This window comes from Magallana gigas, chromosome 5 (assembly GCF_963853765.1).
Source record: "Magallana gigas chromosome 5, xbMagGiga1.1, whole genome shotgun sequence".
NCBI classification, from domain to species: Eukaryota; Metazoa; Mollusca; class Bivalvia; order Ostreida; family Ostreidae; genus Magallana; species Magallana gigas.
Window position 1 is genome coordinate 37,718,391 of NC_088857.1, and position 23,257 is coordinate 37,741,647.

At 33.2% G+C, this 23,257-nt stretch overlaps 3 protein-coding genes across 3 annotated transcripts in view; 2 read left to right on the plus strand and 1 right to left on the minus strand.

Moving 5' to 3' along the window:
* On the plus strand, positions 1-8,221 carry LOC105328805 (aspartate aminotransferase). The gene is made up of 12 exons (XM_011429820.4): positions 1-313; positions 1,585-1,722; positions 3,438-3,565; positions 3,670-3,733; positions 4,004-4,043; positions 4,402-4,492; positions 5,957-6,022; positions 6,462-6,575; positions 6,792-6,874; positions 7,050-7,203; positions 7,484-7,660; positions 7,957-8,221. The coding sequence occupies exons 1-12, from the start codon at positions 112-114 to the stop codon at positions 7,993-7,995; spliced, it is 1,296 nt and encodes a 431-aa protein (XP_011428122.3). The 5' UTR covers positions 1-111; the 3' UTR covers positions 7,996-8,221.
* LOC105328806 (histone acetyltransferase type B catalytic subunit) lies at positions 8,213-17,639 on the minus strand. The gene is made up of 11 exons (XM_066084973.1): positions 17,558-17,639; positions 17,092-17,157; positions 16,690-16,765; positions 15,469-15,592; positions 13,791-13,932; positions 13,370-13,523; positions 13,010-13,114; positions 12,516-12,622; positions 10,654-10,805; positions 10,347-10,463; positions 8,213-9,459 (listed from the first exon to the last, which is right to left on the minus strand). Exons 1-11 carry the CDS (start codon positions 17,562-17,564, stop codon positions 9,292-9,294), a joined length of 1,218 nt encoding a protein of 405 aa, XP_065941045.1. The 5' UTR covers positions 17,565-17,639; the 3' UTR covers positions 8,213-9,291.
* Positions 17,619-23,257, plus strand: part of LOC105328804 (electrogenic aspartate/glutamate antiporter SLC25A13, mitochondrial) — a 19,285-nt gene continuing 13,646 nt past the window's right edge. Inside the window, exons 1-9 of the mRNA XM_011429819.4 lie at positions 17,619-17,742; positions 17,906-17,974; positions 18,308-18,361; positions 18,602-18,741; positions 18,880-18,995; positions 19,236-19,375; positions 19,725-19,871; positions 20,017-20,155; positions 23,083-23,176. Coding sequence (XP_011428121.1) covers positions 17,722-17,742; positions 17,906-17,974; positions 18,308-18,361; positions 18,602-18,741; positions 18,880-18,995; positions 19,236-19,375; positions 19,725-19,871; positions 20,017-20,155; positions 23,083-23,176 — 920 coding nt within the window. The 5' untranslated portion in view covers positions 17,619-17,721. The remainder of the gene's footprint in view (positions 17,743-17,905; positions 17,975-18,307; positions 18,362-18,601; positions 18,742-18,879; positions 18,996-19,235; positions 19,376-19,724; positions 19,872-20,016; positions 20,156-23,082; positions 23,177-23,257) is intronic.

The window sequence follows — 23,257 nt, forward strand, 5'->3', positions numbered from 1 at the left end:
TTTACATTTTCTGAGCGCGATATGGAAAATTTCCAATAAAATCAGCTGATTTAGCCAGAGCGTCGAGCGACCTTCTTATTCCTAACCGGAAAGATAAATATACCAGCGGCAATGACAGACCTGGTCAGGACGGATTTAGCCGAGTATGCCCCTGCCTCCAATCTTTTGTTCAACGAACATATACGGGACTTGATTCAGTCTGGGAGAAAGATTTACCATTTTGCGTTTGGACAGTCGCCTTTTCCAGTCGTGGAATCGGCCGTGCAGGCATTGAAGGACCATGCTGGGGAAAATGCCTATCTCCCCGTAGCAGGTAGGTTCCTGCGTTATATTGATCGGAAGCATGTAAATGTGGTTATTTTGCTCGACGTCTCGTATCACAGGCACCTGAATTTTTATCAATCAGTCGCTTAATAAGTCATATATCGAAAAATTCTACCCCTACTATATATAAATACACAGTAGGGGTAGAATTTTTCGATATATGACTTATTAAGCGACTTATTGATAAAAATTCAGGTGCCTGTGCTCGTATACAGTACAAGAGCAAAGTCAGTCACTTATAGAATGTGTTTTGAGTTAGAATTTTTTCGTTTCTATGTGAAATGCAATTAAGCAAGATAACATGTACGTGAATCTTATCTTACCGAAGGCCACACACTCGAACCACCCGCGAAAATTGGTAAATATGACATTGATTGAATTAATCTCTGAGAGAGAGAGAGAGAGAGAGAGAGAGAGAGAGAGAGAGAGAGAACACATCACACGTAATAAAAAAATGAGATTTAAAAAATTGGTGGTCACTTGTATTCTTTATTTAAGGTTTCATTAAGGTTTCAAATGTTCTGTCTGATATCTAGCACATGTTTATCTGATATATCTCAGACATACAGAAATGTCTTTCAAGTTTAAAAAGATATCTATCGATATTTCGTTGTTAAATATATGTTGATCATATACAGCACAATCATCGTCGGATACATGTACCTATACTGGTACTCGCGTCTTTTTTTTTACTTACTAGTATCCCCCGTGGGTATCCTACGATGCAGCACAATGATGCAAAGAAAGTTTTAAAAGTTCAGAGACACAGATTTACCCCTAAATAAATTTTACAGTGACTGATCACCTTTTGGATATTCAGAGAAATTCTTACAGTGAGCTAGGATCTGATTACCGAGAGAATTGAAATCGGGTCTCCATAAAAAATTGAATTAATCAATGTTATGGTTATCTCACAACTATATACTGAATTATTATAGTGCCATTGAACAATGCATATAAAAGAAAATTGATTTTATCTGATGCAAAATTATGACACCTTTCCAATACGGTTGGTTTTTATCATTAGAAAAATGATCCGACATTGACTTCACGCCTGTCCACTTTTTGAAAGAGAACAAATAAAAGGGTAAAAAAGTGTGGTTTTGTGAAAGAGAAAAAAAGGAAAATAATGGCTAGGGGTGGTTGGGGTGGGTGGCATCGCTGAAGGAAAAGTTTCATTCATGAGTCAATTACTAATAGTAAGCGTTGATCACGATTGTTACATATATGTACATGCATGTTTTATTTTTAATCACAAAGGGCTGAAGCAGCTCCGACAAGCAATATGCGATTTTCACCAGAAATATGACGGCTTTGACGACCTTGACCCTGAGGAGATCGTGGTGGGACCCGGGAGCAAGGAGCTGATCTACCTTGTTATGCACGTCTTCAATGGAGGTAAATAAGCGTTCAGTCAAATGAAGAGCTAGTTTAAAATATTATGTAATTTTAAAACTTTCTGCCTACATTTCTCAAGAAGCATACTTAAACATATTTGCTCAGCGTTTAATATAAAAATACATGTATTTTCAACCATAGTATTTATACCGATGTCAATTATTATCATCTGTAAATACTGTGGTAGACTAGGTTTTAGGTCAGCATATAATTTTTGTGCGATATGTATTTCATATTTGATGAAAATATCTTTATATCATATACCTAGTAGTGTATCAGCCCTGATACACGTGTTTTGGACTAGGTGAGAAGGCAACCGGACGCTAGGGCTGTATCGCCCTCGGGGCTGATATTTCTCTGTCTCAGCCCGTCGTCAAGGGGGTGTATTGCCCTCAAATTTGAAATTGATAATTTCCATATATCTCTGCTTTAAATTAAGACTAGTTTGTGAAATAACGATAGAATAACGAATACATAATACAAATTATCACCTTACACGTCTGAATATTTTTATTTATTACCAAAAATTGAAAAATAATAATTCAAAAATAGCGCCAAAGAGTGATGTGTATCTAAGTAAGGGGAGGTAACCTACACAACGGTTGTGTATTTAGAACAATAGCACGCTTTATTTAATATCAATCAACGTTTAAATTATGGAGGATATAGAGAAGGATGGAACGAGACTTAATCTTAGAAAACCACAGATTAGACTGTAAAAATTAAGGGGTTAAAGTAATGGACGCGCTTATGAACGTTCTCAAACAACTTTCTAGTTGCTATAACAGTATGGATCTTTATGAATGGAATCTGACGGGAAACTTACGAAATCCCAGTGAAAAAATTTGACTCATAACGAAGCTGCGTAGGAGGGAAGTTTCTCTCGCGATAATTTTGAATTCTAGAAGATAGTGCTTCATTTTAGACGACAGACTCCCTTCTACTGTATTTCAAATGACGATCGTTTGTCAACAAAGTCCGACAACTCTTACAGTTTTAACACATATAAAAGAAATAAAAACGAACTAGTTTTGTAAATCCGAAAAAAAAATCTATAGCTTCTTCATGATAAATTATATTCCTTATTTGGAATTTAAATTTGAATTAAATTCTTTGATTTTAGATATATGATATAAACAACATCACACTTTTGTTTTGATCTCGTCCCTGGTATCAGCCCTCGGATGGTATCGGCCCGCGCCCTTCGGGCTTGGGCCGATACCAACCGCTCGGGCTGATACCAGGGCCGAGATCAAAACAAAAGTGTGATATTCTATATATATCGGTCATACATTTATGAAAAAAAAAATTCAATGGGCTCTTAGGTTGAATTAAAGGTAAGGGTTTTTAATTAAAAAATTAATGTTTCCATTACATCAACATAACAATAATTTGAATATAGCTGTAGCTAGTTCATGTTCGGGCAAGTCTTTCTCCTTTCTTGCACAAAATATAGTTTACTGTATAATTTGTCTCATCAATTCATCGCAGTAAAACCACGGTTGATTACGCTTCGTTCATCTCTCCATAGACATATAACGCCCTTCGTTATATGTCTATGATCTCTCTATGGAACGCAGACTACCTGGGTAATCAACCGTGGGTTTCCGATGATTATCTCAGTTGTGGTATATATTTATTATGTGTATCCTTGTGTTACTTTACAGTTTTGGCCTAAATACAAAAATGCAGAAGATATTCCAATTTTGTTTCAGACGTTTTAGTGATATCTCCGTCTTGGACAACTTACAAACCACAGGCCCGCTTAGCTCACCACGAACCGTTTGTGTTAGAGACGGGTCTAGAGGACGCCTGGAAAATCTCGCCAAAGATAATTGACGATGTAAGTGTTTAAAATACTCAGGATATGTATAATTAGACAATTACACACATTTATGTGACTACAATAATTTAGGTTTGTCCTTTTGTAATATCTTTTTTCCGCAGTTTGTGAACAAGAACCAACTGAAAAAGAACCGACTTCTGATTCTAAATAACCCCGACAATCCAAGTAAGAATAAATAAGTCGTACGAAGTTGTGTTGTTGGAGATGGATATTAGACATGAATTTTTCTTTATTCATGAAAAACAAAATATTTCACCGTTGCAATCTTAAATGAAAGGACCAATATTTTCTGTACTATTTTACTGATACAAAACAAAGCGCTTGTAAAAATTTAGGAATTGAATATTTGTGAATTTTTCACAAAAAAAATATTGCGAAGGTTATCATAAATTAAAGAGTGTGTAATTTGTGAAATTAAAGCCAGTTCCGTTTCAGCCGGAACAAGTTATACTGCGACAGAACTACAGGAGCTAAGGTAACCAGAATAACTATGCCGGTATAAAAAGTCGAATATTAACATCATGCGGGGATCTAGATGGGACAGAGGAGCTCCGGACCCCTGCACACGCTAAACCCTGGAAATTTCAATTTTATTAAATTCACATATATAATAGAATTATCAAAAATAGATCTTGGACTATCTCCGTCAAACAAAATTATCTCTCAAACCCCTCCCCTTCCGGGGGAAATTTCTGGATCCACGCATGAACGAGTTCTACACAGTAATCGTTTGTCAGAGGAAAATCCAATAAAAGTTTTAAATGTGCTAGTACTTAGATGAACGGTTGGCATTCATGATATTGCTACTGACAAAGAAATGATTTCATTTTCAGCAATACGTTTAGGAAACATAATATCATTGTGCTGTCGGACGAAATCTACTCCAGAATTCGATACGACCAAAAGCACGTGTCCCTAGCTAAGGTAAGAATCTGAAGACAGAATATTGCAAAAAAATATCGTAACGAAAAAAAACCTTTCACGCAGTAAAACAATTATACTGTTACACTTTCAAAAATGAAAGAAATGAGGAAAAACCCAACCCCAAAACGAATGTGTAAAATATATGCGATTGAAGTCATTCTATGAATGGGAACTCTTCTCCTTTTTCATGCAATGTTGCTTTAAATCTATACTGTCTGTCGTGGGGACTCGAATGCGATGCCAATAGATTTTTTGACACATCAAACCGATTAAAGAAGATTGGTGGATAAGGCGTATAAAATGCCCATACGCAATCGGACAGGCTACTGAAAAATTAAAGTATCAATAAATCTGATGGTTTTTTTTAAATCATTTAAAACAATATATATTTAACGAATCATTGATTTTTAACCTATAGGTATGTTCAATACTTGGAATGTGTTGCCTCAAACAAGCGTATACGTATCAAAACCTGCAAATACTGTCATTTTTTAGAACTTCAAGGCATTTTCTTTTATAGAGTGGGTCTGTGCTCCATATTTTTTTCATAGTCTAATTAAGGTCTATTGGAAAACAAACCGATTTCAATCAACAAAAACGTGGAGAGATGACCCACTATACATTAAAAATACCATTTTGTATCCAAACAACTGAACGTTTTGAAAAAATAATACAAGTCCGGTAGTTCGTGACCTTAGTCACATATAATATTTAAAAAGCCCACTTTGTTGTGTCTGAAATGGCTCAGTGGTTAGAGTACCTGGCATTTAAAAAGCCCACTTTGTTGTGTCTGAAATGGCTCAGTGGTTAGAGTACCTGGCATAAGCTAACCTTATATATCTAGCGTTTTTATGTTACGGGTTCGATACCACCAAAATTTCCGACAAAATTTTTTTTACTTATTTATTGTTAAATATCTCAAAAACTGACTATAGTTAGAAATATTGCTTTTGCAAAGTTGTATTATAATATATTTGAATAGATTTAATTGGGGAAAAATAAATTTAAAATTGTATTTCACTACTAAACCGAATGGGCATTTGCGCCATCTTATTCCCCCATCTTCTTTATAATGTATGCAGTGAATAAACTAGCAATCGATACCATTCTAATTTGTGCAAGAATGACTTTGCTTGCGCTCTAAAAATTGATTTCGCGCCGATTTGTTAAATAAAACTTAAAAATTCTGATTCAATACAATACATTCAGCTATGCTCTAAAAGCATTCGAAATATGATTAATTTTTGTCAGGTCTTAGCAAGTTGTTAGAAAAAATGTTTTCTTATACTGTAGTTTTGGTCTGTTGGATTCCTCTGTATTGGAGAATTTAATTAACCGATTTTTTTTCACGGAAAATAAATCCAGCGATATTTTGACCACAATATGATATACAGTACTAACGTTATATATTTGGTGTTTTTGTTACGATATTACTGATCAAGTTGCTATTTGTGTTCCCTCTAGTTTTACCCAGAAGGTACCATTATAAGTACCGGGCTGTCTAAATGGGCCAGTGCTGGGGGATGGAGGGTAAGCTATTTCAAAACTTACATCCAAACAGTGTAAGAATCTCATCTACCCCATTTATAGATGTATAGATGCGCCCAGACGATCTTCAATGATGATTTCCGTTACAACAAGCCTGTGAATTCTGGAGGACAAAACATGATAAACATGTTCATGACATTTACAATTTATTTTAGTTTCTTGGTATAGACCGGTGTTTAAACACAAAAATACAGTTGATGATTAAAGAAATGCATTTACAAGTATATATCATAGTAATAGTTTATTTACCAGTATATTCCATTTTCAAAAATGGTGCCGTAGAAACTTTGAAAAACGTACAACATTTTAGTTTACGTCCGTAGTTCAACTTTTGCAGTCCAATTCTTGAGAAAGTTCAACTTTCGCAGTCAAATTCTTGAGAGAAAAAAATGACTTCCCTTAAAACTTTCGGTTCTTGTAGCTGGGATACCACATGTACCCCAAGCAGTTATCGGACCTAAGACGAGCTGTAAGGAGTGCTGCTAGCCACACCTACACCTCCGCCCCCTCACCTGTACAATATGCTGCCACGGAGGTAAGCAAAGTCTAAATGCTCGAAAAATTCCTTCAATTGCCCGAAAATTTCCGTGAACTGCTCGTTTTATTCCATCATTTCCTCGTAAAATTCCGTCAACTGCTGTAAGTTGCTCGATTAATTCCGTCAACTGCTTAAATTCCGTCAATTGCTTGTTAAATTCCGCAAGTTGCTCAATGGTACTGTACTGAAATTTTGCTGTGTCTCTGCCTGTAGATGTTCCAGAATTTAGACCTGTGTGACAGTTACATCAAACACTGCTCAAGGATTCTGGACGCCGTTGGATCTTATTGTTACTGGTCAAGATCTCTCTAGCTAAACATTTATCAGCTTTTAATTCCATTTAAAAAGATAATTTTATGAAAATTTGATTGAAAATTGATATTTCAACACAAAGTATAGATAGTGTATTTTTTTTCTCTAAAAATTTAAAACAATAATACATCATCTGAATTGAATTTTTTGTTGAACCAGGGAGTTGACCTCTGTGGGGGTTAAGGCCGTTAAGCCGACTGCTGGATACTACATATTCCCTGACTTTGAGGTAATCAAGGAGAACCTCAAGAGGCGAGGAATCAAGACGTGTGAGGAGATGTGCAAAGCGATACTAGACGAGTGCGGAGTCGCCGTATGTTGGGACTTCTCCTTTTTTTTCAAATATCTTATTAGCTATTATTATATATTATTACAATAATATTTGCTACATATTTTTCACCAAGAAAGACTGCAATTTGAAGTCATTTTATTTGAGTCAATTTATACATTTTTTTGTACCGGTATATTTATCCACAGAAACCCATGCTTGTTACTGTGGTATGGAAAGCAAAATAAATCATCTGTAACGAGCAGTGGCATTGATGTAAGCTGCTATATATAACTTCTGAATGCGTTTTTTCCTTTGTTGTCAGGTGATGGCTGGTGGTCCAGCTTTTCTGCGACCAGTGGATGAACTAACCACCAGGCTTTGTTATGTTCCTTTTGATGGTGGAAATGCTTTGAGCTACAGCAGAAGTTTAGGAATGGACAAAGATTTGCCAGAAAATTTTGTCAAGGACTATTGTACACCTGTGTATGACGGTATCCAGGTAATACATGTGTATGGTAGAAATTAATTTGGGTTTCCATAATTCCCTTGTTAAAGATTTTGAATACCCATTTTATATAAAGGAAAAAAGCTATCGTAGTTGTAGACTTTCTTAATGCCCCTACAAATTATCAGATGTTTGTCCCTTTGAACACTACATGTGGTATATAAAAAAAAAATTTCATCTGAATAACTTAAATAATAATCCTTATTCTACCAAACAAGAAATTGTAACCTGTAATGCTCCCTGGCAGCAAATTCAGTATATTTTTTTCTACAACTGAACTTACATTTTAGGCACTTAAGAAATGGGTATTAGACCAGAAATCGCACTAAAGAAAGAAGTGGACAGACTGCAGGCTTTGATCCTCCTGAGACTGAAAGATCAAGACAATCAGCTGTGCTTTCCAAAGTCTAAATTATCTAGACGTTGACATTGACTGAGGGATTTTTTCTTCCAAACAAATTTCATAGACTAGTAATAAACATAATCACTGATGGATATATCATAAAATGTTATTTTCTCTACAACAGAGCCAAGAATAAATCAGAATAAAACGGTCATAGTTTCAATTTATTGAGAACAGATGAAGAATATTTCATTCGCCCTTATTTCATCACCTTTTACACAAGACAAAAATAAATACAAAATGTATATGTATGATACATGGAGACAATCTACTACAAGGTACCCTAGAGACTTTAGTTTACTAGCCATCAATTATTAAAGCTACCTTTTCTGTACTTAAAAGATGAGCAGCTGTTTGCAGCACAATGAATGGGATATTAGAACACTTACACCAACTCTGTACAATGAAGTCCCAAATAAAAAGACAAACATGGCACTAAATATACAATCTTCTCACATAATTGTGTATAAATATCTTTCTTTAGAATTCATGAGGTAAATCAATATTCATAAGCAGAACATCAATATCAAATGCCAAATAATATGTGTGGTTTACACATCATTAACAGAAAATACAACACTAAACAAACCAAATAAATTACATCTCATCTGTAATTGTTGTGGCATATTTGACTTTCATTAATGACCTTTACCTAATTTTTGTTGACTTTAACTTTTTGATATATTATATATTCTGAGTTTTTACTTTGAAATCAGCAATTCAATACACAAGTACATGTACTTTGCACGGCCATGCAGGGAAAATAAAGGACATGTAGATAAACTCATCAAGTGCAAAGTCAAATGATAAAATGTCAAGGCACATACACATAACAACATAACCATTTATGCAGATCATAGAGTACCAGTAATAGAAAATGAAAGAAAATGGATGTTTTAGCTTAAGTTTTATAAACTGAACACACTATAACAGTCCACAAAACCTTCTTTTACTGCAAAATGAGCAGTGGTGATGTACAGGTAGTGTTTTGTTAGCCAACACTGGGACTAGAAAATACCACAATTTAAAGGTGTTTTTTTTCCACAATTCTTCATTTTATGAAACAACAATGATTATGTAATGAGATATTAATTTTGACCTCCCCCTATTTGAAAAACCCCAAACAACCAAAAAGAAAATACCAGTTTCCATCAGGTTAATGTTGAGATGCACAAACTTTCCGTTGCCAAAACAATCACAGAACTTACGCAGAATCTGTAGATTAATGCGTTGCCAATCGATCTATAACTTTTCGATACGTTTCTACATTTTCCTGAAACGTGGACTCTAAATACTGGTGTCTTTGATCCTCTGTGATGGAGCTTAACGTGGCGGAAAATTCATCTGGACGTAGAACGTTCTTGAGTTTGTCAAAATCTCGACCATTTTTCTGAAATGAATATTGCATTATTGTAAGTTTTGAAACTGATCTATTTTCCAAATAAATTTTAAAATACCAAACATATCACAAGATACCTAAAACATTGAAATGTAGCAGAAATTTAGCTATATTAAAGAGGTTAAGCATTTGAACGTGTACACCTATGGATCCGAGTGGAGATAAAAGAATGTTTTATACAGGTACACATACCAAAATATACATGTAGGTTACGTTTAATAAACTGTACGTGTATGCGTAATGCAATTAGATTTAACATTTGCAAAATGTTCACCTTTCTTTCAATGATTTTGAAATAATTATGTGACTGATAAAACCAAAAGCATAAATTTGTGATGCATGAAGAAGCAATTGGTCCATTTATATGTTTTTATCACAAAATTTAATTAAATAAATGAAAAGCATAGTCGTTCTTAATTTATTGTATATCATATATCTTGAGCATTTCAAATTTAGTCAGCAACAAAATATCTTGAAAGCAGATTTAACTAAACCCCAAATAACTATTGGAGTCTGTACAAAAGTCCAAGTTTGATGCTATTTAGCAGGTCTGGAACAATCACTAACTATAGCTAAGTTTATACCTACAGTGTATATCATGTGGCTTTATTCACCTCAATTTCTAAAATTCAATAATTGAATTGAACCTGATTGGTATCTAAAGCTAGGTCAATTTTTCAGGTTGGTTCAAAAATACATGAATGTAATACTAAAGTGTGTGGGTGTTTAACTTACAAATGCATATGATTATGAAACCATGCATATGAAAAAATCTTTGTATAAACCGAATTTACCTGCAAAATATACTGTACCAATAAAAGATTATCTAGTCCCTTACATATGTGTAGAAAAAAAATTAATACTTGTGCTGCATATACCTGAAATGGAGCATTGAGCCTCTTCTTCATGTCCAGTCGGTATGACTTGTACTGTTCTTTGTCACTCATGTCTGTTGCCTTCAACCGCAAAATCTCGTACACCCTTCTAGCTTGTCTCTACAAAATGTTTATACATGTACAATCATGCAAAGTACAGTACATATGCTGGCAGAAAAAAAATTTCAGTACAAAATAAGTAATCAAAGAGACTGAAGTACCTATATATACGAGTTCCATTTGTCACTTTTAGCAATGTACATGTACAAAGAAAACGAGCCAAAAAAAGAATAAAGTAATATATCATTACCCTATTGAGTTTGAATTTTTCCCTGGCCTCCTTCTGCATTTCTTCTGAAAAACCTTTGAGGAGTTTTGATGGCTGAAATGATGAAAGACCCTGGCAATTCTTGACATCCACAAAATCTCTCACTCTCTGAAAGTTTTCTGATGGATCTTCAACTATTTAGAAAAAAATATTTTTTTAAGCAATTAAAATATGATCTAGTACATTGTATACAGGTACACGTAATTTTCATTGCAAAGGATACGCAAGTGCAAGTAATACATTGACATACATGTTTATAAACTGAAATAACATAAGCTACAAAAATAAATCACCAATTTGAATAATTTTGAGTAAAATATGACAGGAACTCTGTATACCGAGTTTGTAACACAATAAATCACTTTTTTAAAAATCAAAATCAACTAGAACTGTCCTAATGGGACTAATACCCCCGCTAGGCTAATTTCAAATGGGACAAATAATTGAATTGAATAATAATTAAGGTTTGGAACACATACAAAAAAAAATTTCTAGAATTGTAAAAAAAAAAAAAAAAAGTTAACAAAGAAAAATTAAAATCAAAATTGTCAGAATTTCACTGTAAAAACATATCTATAACAGTAATACATTTACAAATGTATGTATTTGATGATATATTTTTTTAATTTAATTGATTTAAGGAAAAACCAACAAAATGACAATAACCCCTCCCTTTGCAGTGAATAGAAATACCGGTAGCCAAGCAATGCTCTTCTGTTGATAAAACTTTCAATATCTTTCTAATAAGAGTCTTGACAGATGCAATTAGTTGTTTCAAATTTTCCTCACTTTCTCCTATGGCACAATTGAACTCCATATCAGAAAATTGATCCCATAGGACTATGATTTTCTTTGATGAGTTTGTTAAATTTAATAAACTCCCAAAACATTACCATAATTACCATACTATGTAAAAATACGTAAAAAAGAAAATTTAATATTACAAACAATTTTAAAATTGCCAAAACACTACAATCATATCAGTAATTTTGAATTTCATTTAAATTAATGCCCAATAGGGTCACTTCATCAAATTACTTGACAAATAAATTTCAACAACCTCTAAAAATAGTTTAACTTCTTTATTAATAATTATATTATTTATTTCCTTATAATGATAGACCTTTTGGTTTACATGAAACAGTTTTAAAATAGCCCCAAAACCATCACCCATTTTACAGATTATCAATTTCCCCTAAACACATGCTCCATCTGAGCCATGGCTCAGATAATGGCTCCCTTGGGACGAATGAATTCAGCCACACTTGTCTTTGATGTTCTCATTAGCTCCTAAGAATTTATCATTGACAAACAAAAACTTTGCATTGTCAGTTGATAGAATACTTATAAAAAATAATTTTTTTTTATTAATTAAGATATAAAGACAAAAAACTCCATCTGGATGTATTTATATAAATATATTTTAGAGTGTTTTCTATTAATTAATTAATAAAATCTGTAAGGATTACCTCCCTTACTTTTCAACATTAGTGTACAATATATAGAATAAGGAAAATGAAAACTGTCATAAAATCATTAAATCTTGTCTGATCTTAAAAAAAATTGCAGGTGCACATCTTCAGATGGTGTTCAACATATGTACAAATTTTCAAACTGTTCCATGCAGTAATAAAAAATTCTATAGGGGGGACAAAGTTACGTCTACAGACAGACGGACAGACGGACAGGGTGAAACCAATATACCCCCCTAAACTTCGTTTGCGGGGGTATAAAAAATGTTATAAAAACATTGGTAGGTACATGTAGCACTGTGAAAATTGCAAAACAGTTCTATTAAATGATTTCTCGATACAGTTCACAACACATAAACTGCCTGTCTTTACCTGTGATGTCCAGCACCTCCTTCCTCCTGTATGCGTCGTTGTAGAAGGTCTGCAGCATCTCAGCACACAGACCCATCCTCTGGAACGGGGGCAGGACTAGAACTTGACTACAAATTATTTCGTAAATGAGAATGCAAATTGCAAATAACATTCAGTCTTTAACATGTACTTAGAAAAACAAATTTATAATATCTAGAGCAAGTAAAGCTTGGTTAGAAATTTTACACCTACAACAAATCCATGCTAACATAAAACAAAGTCAGTTTTATTCCATTATCTAAAACTCTATTACAAAGTTATTGGATATAATGAACTATATTTACAATGAAATCAAATTTGTTTTTCATAGCACTTTGCTGTATAGCTGTTAAACTTTAATAAAGTCAAATAAAACAATGGGTCTGCTAGGACTTGTCAATTAAACCTGAAGGCAAATACTATTGGGGTCAGCATCCATTCTTAGTGATACAAAGGGCTCTAACTGAGCGATGTACCTGACTCTAGGGCGCACTTTCTCTGGGTAAGCATAATAATTGTATATGGTCATGTATCCAGCTACAGCATACATTGGATTTCCATTGTACTTATATTTCTCAAATCTACAAATACAATTTTTTTTTCTAAACTATATTTTAAAAGGAATATGACAGTATGTATAAATATCCTGCTCCATTTCTTTATAAACTTTAACTACTATATTACTTCAATGTTTTTATAAAAGAAACATGTTGCTATATTTAATGTATTGTATCAAACTTCTACCACAGAAATTTGCATTATTTCCTTAATTTTCAAAGCAGATTGGGTGGAATATATGAGAAATTGTGATGTTTTCAATATTATGTACCACATACAGCAAAAAGAACTGCCATCGCTCATCATCCACATCTATGAATGAGGCAGCATCAATAAAGAACAAGATGAACGTTTGTAATTTCTCATGGTAATCACGGAAACCTGGGGCTTCAATACCCGTCTTGTAGATTTCAAATTGCCTGTCTCTTCCCTCTGTAAGATACATAAAAATACATGTATATTTTTTTTGCAATTTGGAAATTAACGTTTTCAGTTTCAAAAATTGCCTCAAATGCAATAGAATGCAATAAAATGCAAATACAAAACAAATGTCAAAGATATGCACTAACTTGAAAAATTAATCATTACCGGGTAATATCTTTTATCATGTACCATAAATACTGTTAGATCTATGAAAGGGGGGAATATAATATGTTTATATTCTGAAACAAAATCAACGACATGAATAAGTAAATGTACCTTTGTGAACTGTAAATGAATGCACAAGTTTTCCATAGGGTTTAAATTCAGCATCTTTAGGTATGGAATTAATGAAGGCATCTCTGCTGGTCAGAAAGCCAGGGGGGATGACCTCCTGAAGCTTCCCGATGACATCATCAGGCTGAAAATTCATGGTAAATAATTTTATTTTAAACCATTAACATTATAGCGAGCGCAGCTCGCCGGCGCACAGCGCCGGAGCGAAGCGAGCTCTACCGGCAAGGCGTGTGTGAATAGAAAATTCGGACTACATGTAGTTGCACATTCATTTAACGGATTTTTTTGGCGTCAGTAAATCGGACCAGTAATGCATTGTTTTAACCGTCCCAGTAGTTCTCTGTAATCATGGAAATTTTTATCACTTCACACTCTCACGAGAATCAGCAAGACAACATAAAAACAATAACGATGAGTGCTACCTCTAAAGTTCACCTCAGTACACTCTCAATCAAAAACAATCGAGTGACGTCACAAAGGTTTACACATTGATCCGATAGATTTTTCGGCGTCAGTAAATTTTGACCCACAATTCATAGTACCAATGGTTTCCAACCTCACGTTCTCGCGAGAATCAAAGTAAATCTTTTGAGAAGCATATAAGATGTGTAATTTTAAGAACATCACGCTTTTTAAGTAAATAAAAAGGTATACTTCGCGTACTTTTATTTCTCAGGCCAGTTTTAAGGAGTCAGACGGCACTTAACCAACGTCAGGTTTGACGTCACAATAAGCACTGATAATGGGAAATTACTCTAATATTGAAGTTATTGTAAATCTGCTGAAATGACCAAAATCCTCTAAAATCTTGCAAAGGCTAAGCTAAAGAACAGCTGAAGAATAATGACATTTCTTCAGATACAGGAAACAGTTGTAAATTGCACTCATTTGGATGAATGCTCACATTTATTTTATTCACTATAATTATGGTAATTTCCTGGAACGTACACGTAGCATCGCCTTTTTTAAAAAGGGGGTGGGTGGGTGGATGGATGGCAGCTTCATCCAAAAAATCTTTGCAAGCAAAAAGAAAAAAAAAATCATGAAAATTCTAATCCTTCAGCTCTTTAGCAGTTCAATGGTTTCTTTTAATATGATAAGCAAATATTTTTAAGCGTAAATTAAAAAAAAAGAAAATTAAACATTAATTTTTTTTTTTAAAGTGGAGGGGGCAAATCCATGATAAGTCGATTTATTATGTGTAAATTGAAAAAAAATTAAATATTATTTTTTTAACATGGGGGGGGGGGGGGGGGGGGGGCTCTATGATGAGTCAAGTTTTATATGTAGGTTTAAGAAAAAATGTATACTGCAAAAAAAGGGGGATGAACTGACGTTACAATCACTTTAAAAGAGGAGATACAGGGCAATGAATATTTATATACATGTATTAAAATCTTTATTATTCAACAACATTGTATCTGAGATTAAACTACTGTTCTACTTATGAATAAATAAATTATAACAAATCTGATAAACTATGAATGAAAAATACGTATGTTTTATTTTTTTGCATTCAAATTTTACGTTGTTAATTTTATTTTTATTGATTTATTATATTTCATTGTTTGATCACGTGCTGTGCTCACCCCAACGGTTGCACCGTAAAACATATTATATGAAGATAAGATCTTAATATTGATAATTCTTATATTTGTACCTGGAGTCCTTCGTGTAATTCTGGAACAATTTTTGTGATGTACTGTAGATTAATGAATGGGGTCAACTTGGCAGCAGTGTAATACATCTCTACAGTCAAGTCTTTGTATCCAAATATACTCTCGCTGTTCAAAGAGAAAAATGCTAAATGATATGAAAGTATAACTGTACATTAACAAGAACACAGATCCACAAAAAAATCCCTGAATGTACATGTACATATGGTGGCATATCTCTGCCCCTTGTGTGCAAGTTATTTTTCTATTAATTATGTGGACATGCAAGATAAATATGTTGACATGCAAGATAGTTATGTCAACATGCAACATAATTATGTTGACATGCAAGAAAACTGCAATCAAATAAGAGTTATGAAAAATCTCAAATATCACCAACATGTGACATTCAAGATGCTAGATACGCTACCTATTGATGTCAACATGCAACTTATTTATGTTGACATGCAACTTAGTTATGTCGACATGCAACTTATTTATGTCGACATGCAACTTAGTTATGTTAATATGCAACTTCTTTATGTCGACATGCAACTTATTTATGTCGACATGAAACTTAGTTATGTTAACATGCGACTAAGTTATGTTGACATACAACTTATAAGTTCCATTTCAACATATTTATCTCGCATGTTAACTTAGCTAAGTTGCATGTCAACATATTCATCTCGCATGTCAACATAAGTAAGTTGCATGTTGACATAAATAAGTTGCATGTTGACATAAATAAGTTGCATGTTGACATAAATAAGTTGCATGTTGACATAAATAAGTTGCATGTCAACATATTTATCTTGCATGTGAACATAAAGAAGTTGCATGTCAACATAAAAAGGTAGCATCTATCATCTTGGATGTCACAAGTGGGCTATATTTGAGAATTTTTTAGATTTTGGATAATTCTTATCTGATTGCAATTTTCTTGCATGTCAACATAGTTATGTTGCATGTTGACATAATTATCTTGCATGTCAACATATTTATCTTGCATGTCGACATATTTGATGGAAAAATAACTTGCACACAAGGGGCAGATATATGCCACCATATGTACATGCATGAAATAGAGAAAAATTAAATATTTGCTTTTCTGCAAAATTAAATATTTGCTTTTCTGTATGTAATGCTGTTTTAATCATTTCCATGTTGCGTATTATAATATCTTTAAAAAAGAGACAGAGGTAAATGAATTAATAATGCTTTACTTTTCTCCAAACACTTGATGTGTCATCTCTGGAAGAAATGTTGACTTATCATCATCAAGGTCTTCTTCTTTTCTCACTAAAAAAAAAGTCAACTGAATTTGATGAAATTAATACGAACATATCCAACATTTTAATCAACTCTTTCTCTCTTTTGCAGGACTAGTTTCTATTCAATCCAAGATTTTAACACCATGTACAAGGCTGAAATTAATCAAAGTCAGGAGTATATAGTCTATCAAATAAACTTTTTGTACTAGAAAATTTTTAAAGGACTTCTCCACCCTTCATAAAAATTTTGAAAAACTCATTTATCATAAATGAATGGTGAAACAAAGGAAAACAATGTAAACCAACATTAGCTTTGCTATAAACTTTATTACCTCATACAAATTTGGTACTTACCAAGCTTGAAATGTATGGCGTCGTTTGCTGAGCATTTATATACATCATATTTATTTTTTGTCAAACCTGAAAAAGGAGTGGTGATAAAATATGGTTAATTTTCTTTTAATTTTTTAACAAATAAATGTTAACATAAAATGCATGAGCAGATTGTTTTTTAATTAAGTATAATCAGGGACGTATATACTATAATACGTCACTGATATACTCCAAAATACACTAATTTACGTTTGAGTATTTCCTAAAGAGCATATAATGCATGCCTGTGATAATCTACAGAGGAATTTCGAACTAAAGAAAGAAGAAAAAAGATGTTGCATTACGAGTTTGTGCTCTTTAATATGTCTGACGGTTTATTTCATAACTACCCCAAATTTTAAAGTAATCTTGACTATTCTTAAAACCGTTCAAAGGATTATTTTTATTAATAAAGTTTTTGTCTGAGACAACAAAAATATCGTCTTACCCGCCATTTTTCTGACTTCCGAAGTAGTTGATTTTCGTACTATCTCTTGGTTTATCGATTCTTAACATGCATTGTCCTTGACACGTCTGCTGCGATCACGGCACTCGAAAAGGGGATAACCAATCGTATGAAAATGAGAGCATGATCTTTTCTGTTAGCGAGACATGGCGGCTAATGGCAAAGACGTGAGTTATCGCAGTGTCATGTTTTGCAGGATTTGAAGCCCTTGAAAGCCAACCTGCTTTGAAAATGAAAAGACAACGATATTAAATTATGTTATGGTCCCATAATATTTATTAAAAATGACTAAGTTTGCACATTGTGACTAAATATTTAATTTATTTTCAGCATCTTCTTGAAATTGTTTCCAAAGTTTGGCCCATCAAGACAGCACAATGTGAAGTGAAACATAGGAAGGTGAGATAGAAAAGTTTTTACAAAGTTTTATCTTCATAAAAAATGAATTTTTGTTTTGCATTCATTGATCTCATGTTTTATTATCAATTATACAAGACCCCCTTGCCCTGAAGGGCATGACTTGTTACCTTGAAAGAGTTACTTCCCGTTGGTAAACAGTCTAGTTTCAGTTTGATTTTTGGTGGTCATTTGGGTTACTTTACATTGCTATTTTGTCCATAAGCCAATGTGACCAAACTAAAAAAAAACTTTATATAGGCCAAATTTTTTTTGTTCTAATTTCAGCAGCATGAAAAATTTACAACTATACTATATATATAAAACTATTTGCAGGTGGAAGTATTTAAGAGAGCTGATCAAGATCAGTTGAAAGAAATATTTTCGCAGGTAAGAACAGTAGAATTCTTTTTCATTGATTGTTAAAATGATGGATATACCTTGCAAATGGGCCTTAACAGGGGTATCACTTTTACAATTTGTTCAATTTCTGCTTACTTAAATTTATCTCAAATTTAATTAAGTTTTGTAATTTTATAAAAATTTGACGCCCAAATTATCCATGTGTATGCCTTTTGATTATAACAAGTTATATTAACCAATTCACCTGAACAAACCTTCTTAATCTAGTATGCCAGTGTTGTAGAAGATGGGGAACAGTACATGACCTATGGCGATCTCATACAGAGGTACCTGGGCTTTCTTGGCGAGAATTGTGATGAATACACATTGAAGCTGTTCGCTTCCAGTGTAGACACTTCCAGAGATGGGTAAGAAGAGTTGACCATTTTATTGTTAATATTGTTATGCCGAGAGAGAGAGAGAGAGAGAGAGAGAGAGAGAATACACACACATAATATATATTGATTGGGACACTGCTAACATTTTCTTCTGAATTTTTTTTTCAGAAAGATTTCCTTTACAGAGTTTCAGGCCTTTGAGGCCCTTCTTTGCCTGCCTGATGCCATGTATGCTCTGGCCTTCCAGGTTTTTGACAGGAATGGGAATGGATATCTTTCATGCAGTGAGTGTACTTGTTTTATAGCCATGCAATGTGAGATAACCATGGAAGTGTAACATTACCCCGAAGAAACTTTATCATGATCTATTTTTATTTACTGAAACTATAATTTTGTGTACTTTACCTTTCATAATATTTCACACATATAAGATCTCTGTTTTGAAAGGTAAAGTATTTATCACAATGTATAATCATCAACTGCTGTCTTTATAATGTCATGGAGATTTCAAATTTATATTGCAGGTGAATTTGAAGATATTATCAAACACACAACACTGAATCGAGAAATTCCCTTCAATTTCAACAGTGAATTTATATCACTTCACTTTGGGAAGGACAAGCAAAGGAAAATCACTTACTCAGAGTTCACTCAGCTGATCCACGTAAGATTTCCTCTCTGTTTTGAAGATTATTGACTGAATTTAAACAACATGCATGTGGTGAAATGTGTTATCAATGGTGAAGCAACATTCAGATAAGGAATGTACAAATTTGACTCATTATTTTTATGCTTATTTTCATTTTAAACTAAGTGTGATAACTTTGTGGTAATGTTTGTGTTTTATTTTAAATTTTATTTTTTGAAAGGGGGGGGGGGGATACTTTTGATCTATCTTAAAACAAATGTTTGATCTATCTGCATAAAAAAAAATGCAGCTTTAAGACACAGTAGAATAATTTGATTTACCAAATGTCTACCTTAATGGTTTTAAACATGCTTGTGTTTTGTAGGATTTTCATGAAGAACATGCATTGCAAGCATTCAGAAGGCGTGACAAGGGGGACACTGGAAGCATCAATCCCAAGGACTTTGAGGAGATCATGTGCAAATTAAAAAGCTATCTTCTCACACCCTTTGTGAAAGAAAATCTGGTGACAGTAAGTACTATAGTAACCCATGGGGTAGAAATAAGTGAAGTCGTTCTCTGTATGCCAGTTAATACATGCTAGGGTCTTATATAAAATCTTGATGGAATTGAGCTTTAGTCAGTAACATTTCAATTGAATGTTTTATTCTGTTTAGGTTGCAGTGGGTGGAGGTCATCGACAGATCAGCTATGCTTACTTCACTGCTTTTGTATCATTGCTGAATAACCTTGAGCTGGTTCAGAAGCTATACTTGGCCTGTACTCGTCGTGATAAAACTATGGAGGTCACCAAAGGTAATATTGTGGATTATTATACTTTCATGTTAAATACTGAAATCTGATTGGTTTAGACGCAGTTGGTAATTTGTTCTATTACCCTCAGTGTTAGCAACACACTTAGCAATGGGTAACACAACAAATTGTTACATGCGCGTGAACTCTGCGCGTACAGTTCGCCGTAGAATTCACTTCATTTCTATATAAAAGCAGTAAAATTCTCTTTAAAAATAAGACATTCAGAAAAATAAAATAAATAGTGCTAAACCGGTTGACAATGGTTTTTTCGGGGTGTCAATTTCAACAGTTACCCTCTCAAACAGGCACTACCGGTATTTATATAATGTGATTGTTAATGCAAAGAGCAAAACCATTTTGTATGTATTACACATCATGTAATTCAGTTATGACACTATCAGGATAGAAATCTTAACATGATTGTTATCATAGAGAATTAAAAGCATGAAGTATTAAGTAAGAATGTTCATTTAAAATACATGTACAAAGTAGTAAAAATGAAGTACCATATTTTTCGAAAATTAGGTCGATACGGTTTATTGGGCGAAGGAGGCCGTTTTTAGCCAAAAAATAAAAAAAAAGTATAAATAGGTCGACATCGAAGAATTGGTCAAAAAATTACTGCTAGTTCTAATGAATAAATGGTTTTAAACCAATAACGTTATCAGATAGTAACCTTTAATCTTATTTCACAGTTTTAAACAAAAGGGAAATAAAAAGTATTTCTTGAAAACATCCTAAGAAAATTTCTGAAATTGCATCAAAATTTTTCGAACCAATTAATTCAGTACGGCCGGTTTTAATTTAAGATCGTTTTTTATTACTTCCCTGCCATGTGTACAAACTGGTGTTAACCGGGGGATAGTAACCTAGCCTGGAGGCATGACTACTGTAGCACATGCCACCCTGTGTCTCTGTGTGACTTTTCACTGTGTATATACACACGAGTCAACCTCTGATCTTATTAAAGCCTGCGGGCATGAGTAGCACGTGCCGAGAGTTCAACTTTGTATAAACAAAGTAAGCGCTACCCAGACTGATTTCAGAGACACCTGGCCAAAATTTCATCGAAAGTTTTAAGTTGAATATACAGAAAAAAACTTGTTCATGTATTCTATTATGAAAACAAATTGTTTTTTTTTAATTTCTACCCGACGATGTTTTTCCCCCGTAATTACCCTTTGTACGGTTCTCATTTTACTTTTACCGCGCGAAATCGATTTCCTGTTTATTGTAAGCACACGATCAAAATGCATGACAGCATATAATAATGATCGAAAGATGATTCAGTCAGTGATCTAAGAAAGAAATGTAAGAATAAATAAATCTATTTACATTTAATTTTGTTTAAATGATAAATTACTACAGTATATTGATTAAAATCCATAAGATTTTTACACAGAAATTCAAGCAGTATTATAGTAAACACTCACGATTTTATTGGAGGATTGCATAAATTTTTGCAAAATTTCATATCAAATTTTCCAACCAAAAAAAAAACCATAAATTGGGCGAAGCGATGAATAGGGCGAGGTCCACGTGTCAGGAAAAAAAGTATCAACCTAATTTCCGAAAAATACGGTAACTTAAAATATGTAGTTACTTCACATGATGAAGGAAACAATTGTCAGAAATTGATGGATACATATACATTGATGAGTTGAGTCTCTGAAAAATTGATTTTCTTTAAGGTTCCTCCACACACCTGTGCATGTTATGCTTAATCAATAGAGAATAATATTTTAGAAAGGTTGTAAAAAAATCTTTCCGATATCGGCTTTAAATTTTTTTATATGAATTTTTTTGTAATTTTTAACGAAAACCGGAAGTTTCGTTTTTTCTGCAAACAGGACAGTTAAGAGCTGAAAATTTGGTACCAATTTATGCAAAATACGATTATCTATAAATGCATATCAAGGACGACCAAATAAACTTCCTATTTTTTCGAGGAAAAAAATATTTATGAAAATTAAAAAATATTTTTATTCATATTTTTTTAATTTGTGGATAAAATGTTAAGATTAACATATAATCAAATAAAGTACTTATCAAACAAAAATATTTTACAAAGAAATTGAATCGAAAAAGCAGAAATTTAGATATATACCGATTTTGTAAATTTGACCCGATCCCGATTGGAATAAGCTGATCCCGATCATAAATTTTTTAAAATTACTTTTTTACTAAACTACTGCAAGATAATAAGAAAGTTTGGTATCCATTTAACGACCCGTAAATAAACAAATAATTTTGCATCGAAACAATCTCAATATCTCTCCATAATTGTAATATATTTCAATTTAATTCAGTTTTGTTGTGGATCAGATATATTTCAATCGGGTTCGGTTTGATTTTTAGAAATTTTCATTTTTTCTTGAATTTGACACTTTTGCTTCAATTTCTTGTTGAAAAATGATTTCATAGCAATTGTTTAATACAAGTTGAGTTGGTTTTGAGTTTTTATCCACAGGTTTAAAAAATATGTACAATTCTTTATTTTTCATTTTCATAAATATTTTTTTCCAAAAAAATTAGGACGTCTATTTGGTCGTCCTTGATATGCATTTATAGATAATCGTATTTTGCATAAATTGGTACCATATTTTCAGCCCTATATTATTTAGTTCGCAGCCAAAACGAAACTTCCGGTTTTCGTTAAAATTGTAAAGGAAATTGGAAAAGTCACGGGGTGTGGAGGAACCTTAATCAAAATATGTTGAAAGAAATTAGCAGTGCTTTTTGGTGCATATCTCTCTGAAGCAAGCACTCTGGCAACAAATCAGGGAGCCATGCACCATTCACTCATGCAGTTGGGGTTGTCAGATGTGTAGTGCTAATACAAAAGTGATGCATTATTGCTCACAATTTGATATTATGTCTATGTATTTTGCACTTATGATTGAGTATAAAGATTGTATGGTTTGCAGAGGAGATGATGTACCAGGCCCAGGAATTTTCTCAGATTACACCCCTGGAGATTGACATTCTGTTCCAGCTTATTGGCCTGAAACACCAAACAGGGTAAAATTACGTAATAGCCGGTCTATTTTGTTAGCATACATATGTTTCATTATGCCCTTCTCTTCATTCCTGCCATGATTA